Raw genomic sequence first — 4504 nt, 5'->3', positions numbered from 1 at the left:
TTTTGGAAAAAGATACTATTTGAAATGTTTTAAAATTGTCTATGAAGTTTAAAGTTTATATTAAATTCATAAGAAAATTGAAAATCTAATCCTAAAAAATACAACTAAATTATGACTTGTTAAATCTAAGTAACAAAACAAAATCAGAAATTTATTAAACTTTTACAAATTTTTTTGTATTTATCGATAATTTGGGTTTATCGACGATTTAAGATATTTCTTATAATATTTTTTTCAAAAATAATAAAACTCTTTATATTAGATGGGAAAAAACTAAATCCACAAATGCTGGGATAAAAGTACAACATGTAAAGCAACATGTACACATGCTTATTCTGAATTCCACACCAGAAATCTTTTTCAACACCTTGAATTGGAATATTCGCATCCCTGACGAAAAATACGGAGGCGGTTTCTGTTATAAATGCCACATGCTCCTCCTTCTCTCCGTAACAACCACCCACCAATCAAACCAACCTAACATGACCGAAGCTCTCAACAACGATTATCAAGTCTGCGAGGAGATCGGCCGAGGTCGCTTCGGGATCGTCTACCGCTGTTACTCCACCGTCTCCGGAGACTCGTTCGCCTGTAAATCCATCGACAAGCGCCTCCTCGCTGACCCAACTGACCGTGAGTGCCTCCAGAAAGAACCTAAAATCCTCCATATTCTCGGAGGAAACTCTAACATCGTCCAGATCCACCGTCTCTACGAGGAAGAGAATTACCTTCACATGATTATTGACCTCTGTGACACTCCTGACCTCTTCGATCGTATATCCAAACGTGCCGAAGGGTTTTCCGAGACGGAAGCGGCTTCGATTTTCTCGCCGTTGATGTTGTCGATTAGTTATTGTCATCGTTTGGGTATTGCGCATCGGGATATTAAGCCGGATAATGTTTTGTTCGATTCTAGAGGGAATTTGAAGCTGGCGGATTTTGGATCGGCGGAGTGGTTTGGGATGAATGAGAGGCGGACGATGACTGGAGTGGTAGGGACGCCTTACTATGTTGCACCGGAGGTTTTATCTGGGAGGGAGTACAATGAGAAGGTCGATGTGTGGAGTGCTGGTGTGATTTTGTACATAATGTTGGCTGGAGTTCCTCCGTTTTACGGTGAAACGCCGGCTGAGACTTTCGAGGCTGTTTTGCGAGGAAATTTACGGTTCCCTACAAGGATTTTCAGGTCTGTTTCGCCGGAAGCTAAGGATCTGCTGAGGAAGATGTTATGCAAAGATGTTTCCAGAAGATTATCTGCAGAGCAAGTCCTGAGTAAGTCGTAAACCTGATATCTCCTGTTTGTTTCTTCCATAAATCAAACAAACAAACAAAAGTATTACATATAATCCAAGATACCCTAAATCTTGTAAATGTTGTAAATCTTATTTTTACTTTGATTAGAGTTTTTGGGAATGGGTATTTGGGTAAATTTCTAAGATTACTTTGGTAAATCCCTCTACAGGGCACCCGTGGGTTGTAAGTGGTGGCGAACCCCGATCTATGGCGGATCTAACCTGAGAAGAAAGCCATTTTCAACTCCTGGCCAGAATCAACAAGCGTTTTTTCATCTGTTGATTTTAATCCGTGATGAGTCAACAGAAAGAAAGAGAGAGAGCGAAAGTTCAATGAATCTTTTAAGTTGAGGAAGTCTGCATTTTCTTTGTCTTTTTTTTTTTTTTTTTTTTTTTTTTTTTTTTTTGGTCTTGTATCAAGATGAAGGCACCTAAGTAAAGAGTTTTGTATATATAGTGAAGAGAAAATAGAGAGGCTATGATAAATAAGGCGTTTATGTAAATGTTCATGGCCGATGATGAGAAATCAGAGAGATGATAGATGTAATCCTTTGTTTTCCTTCATCTGGTTTTGTTTGCCCTGGATATGAATAATAGACTTGTAATTCCTATGAATTTGTTGTTGTGTAATTGATATTGAGAGGTCTGTTTAATTGTTAATGGCGAAATATAAGTTTTTAGATTCCCTACTCTATAAGCAAAATTAAAAAAATTTGAATCGGAATCTTGACGATTCAAATGACAAGGGTTTATTTTTATTTTTTGGTGAGGTGTGCAGTTGTAACTACAATAATGTTCATGATGCTTAAATAATTTATATCTATCAAACGCAAAAAAACCATATTTAATACTCTACTTGATTAAAATATTCGACGTGTGATTATTGATTGTATGTTTTATAAGATTTTTGCTATAAATTAAAGTGTCATATAAAATACTATTTAAAAAGCGAAAGAATTAGTTCATCAAGGTTAAACTTAGTAATTCAAAATAACAAATTACTGACGAACTAAAAACAGCACTCAAATTTAAGGATGGAATCATTATTTTCCATTCCATTTTTCAATTCGTCTTTCATGTTTTCTAATAAAATATTCAAAATAAATAGAAACTAAAATAACATACCGAATTTAAAATATTCATTTAAAAATATAAAAGTATAACAAAATAAATAATTTGAACTCGATGATTACCGACAGCTTCATTATTTTTTTTAACATGATTTTTTGTTGGCATACTTGAACTTGCACATCAAAAGAAAGCAACATAGCTTCAACAATTGTTGACAAGATGTGAGTGTTAGGCATGTTGAAAATATTAATAAAAGGGATGTATGGTTCTTATAGGTAAATATTTTTTATTACAAAGAAGTAGTTGTGAAAAAAAAAAACATGAAAAATACAAAGTAAAAAAAAAAGATGTGAAGAACATAAGTCAGGTTTGGCAAAACTAATTGGTAGTTGGAGACTGTTAGTTGTTAGTTAGTAACTAAAAACTGAAAACTGGTTGTTAATAGTGGGTAACAGATAATATGACAAATTACTAAAAAAAAAAGATGAATATATAAATATATTTTTAAGGGTCTTTATGAAAATTAATTCTAAAATTCGTGAAAAGAACTTTTATTTAAAAACATTTTGTTTGAGCTAAAAGTTAAAAGATCGTACGATCAAACAAACTTTTTGTTTAAATCAAACGTTTTGTCAAAAACTAAAATCCAGAAGCTTTCAACCACTGCTATAAAATAACATTTAAAACAAATGTCAAAACGAAATTATGAGAACACATGTAAAAGCGGAGTTACATACATGGACGAAAAATAATCTTAGACAACCAATAAAATTAGGTCATATGAGAAACGTGTGGTAGTCAATATGTAGAAACGAAATAAGTTAAAGATCTTATAGAGCCAAAAAAAAAATGAAGTGACTAAACAAATAATACCAATTTTAACTTTAAACCGAAGTATTAAGGTACAAATGTTTATATAAAAAATCATAATTTTCAAGAATGAGATGATTAGTAGTAAGAAAAATCATTTAGTGTGGAATAACTTTTACAAAAAGAATTATAAAAAGATTTGAGTAAGTTTTTTATTATAGTTTTTTTATATGTAAATTTTGTATTGGCAAACATTTTTGTCTTTACTTTTAGATATTTAGTTGATGATGAGCTTTTTTAATTAAATTATATGTTTATAAATGGGAAGGTGTGTTTATATAAAATTGTCATGCCGGTTAAACTTTAATGGAAATAGACAAAATTGCAAAAATGGTCCTTTTGGTTGGCAAAATTATGCGACTTTGGTCCAAAACGATATTTTGGTGCACCACTGGTCTAAAATTAGATATTTCTATTGATTTTGGTCCCTCACACTAACTTCCATTTATTTGTGCCGTTAGCTGCAAGTCTGCAAAAAAGATGAGGGTATTTTCGTCTTTCCACCTACAAGGACCTTTTTTGCAACCTTATTCAAAATAAAAGCAAGACTACATCAATCTTCCATCTTCAACCTTCATGAGCTTCATATTCTTCCTACTCTGTGTTCGCAACTTCTCAGACATCAAAAATTCAAATGGTGATGTGTTTCTGTGGTAGGGACGCAGTGGTTCGCACCTCCTGACCATCAGCAAACCCTCATCTGACGTTTCTTTCCTGCCCTCAACAGGTAAGTGTTCCATTTTGCTATTTTACCCTCATTTTGGAAAATCACCCTCATGTTTCGGAGTTTTTTTTTACGTAAAGGGTTACAGATGCAAATTCTTAGGATGGATTGATCCTCCAATGTGTGCAAGATCTATGTTGATAATACCCGAATTATTGAGGAATATCAACAATGCAAACTATCAAGTGACAAGATTGAAGATGTGTTTGTTTGCAAGTTGGTTACTATTTGTGGTTGCATGTAATTTTGGGTGTTTTTGTCTTATGAAATTGTAACAGGCGAATGTGGTAGTTTTTTGCTCTTTGATATTGTAATATCAATTTAGGGTTATTTTGGTCCAACTTCAGAAATGGGTACCCTTTTCATGGTTGTAATGACAATGTAATGCAGTTATCACCTAATGTTAATGTTTATTTGTTGTTTGAAAACAAAGTTGTTATAACCATAAATGTGTTCCATAAACATGAAAACAAAGTTGTTATAAACCATAAACACTATTCTTTAATAATCACAAAGTTGTTATAAACCATAAACATCATTCTTTAAC

At 32.8% G+C, this 4504-nt stretch overlaps 1 protein-coding gene across 1 annotated transcript; it reads left to right on the top strand.

Moving 5' to 3' along the window:
* The first annotated feature begins 434 nt into the window (after positions 1 to 434).
* On the top strand, positions 435 to 1981 carry LOC111916333 (phosphoenolpyruvate carboxylase kinase 2). The gene is made up of 2 exons (XM_023911982.3): positions 435 to 1272; positions 1463 to 1981. Exons 1-2 carry the CDS (start codon positions 483 to 485, stop codon positions 1516 to 1518), a joined length of 846 nt encoding a protein of 281 aa, XP_023767750.1. The 5' UTR covers positions 435 to 482; the 3' UTR covers positions 1519 to 1981.
* Positions 1982 to 4504: the final 2523 nt, after the last annotated feature.

Source organism: Lactuca sativa, chromosome 2, assembly GCF_002870075.4.
Source record: "Lactuca sativa cultivar Salinas chromosome 2, Lsat_Salinas_v11, whole genome shotgun sequence".
Classification (NCBI taxonomy): domain Eukaryota; kingdom Viridiplantae; phylum Streptophyta; class Magnoliopsida; order Asterales; family Asteraceae; genus Lactuca; species Lactuca sativa.
This window is presented reverse-complemented; position numbering and strand designations above follow the sequence as displayed.

Bases quoted from the DNA above. Each gene is read 5' to 3' on its own strand.
- LOC111916333 (XM_023911982.3), top strand. From the start codon at position 483: ATGACCGAAGCTCTCAACAACGATTATCAAGTCTGCGAGGAGATCGGC. The intron at 1,273-1,462 runs GTAAGTCGTAAA...ATCCCTCTACAG, and splicing joins ATCTGCAGAGCAAGTCCTGA to GGCACCCGTGGGTTGTAAGT.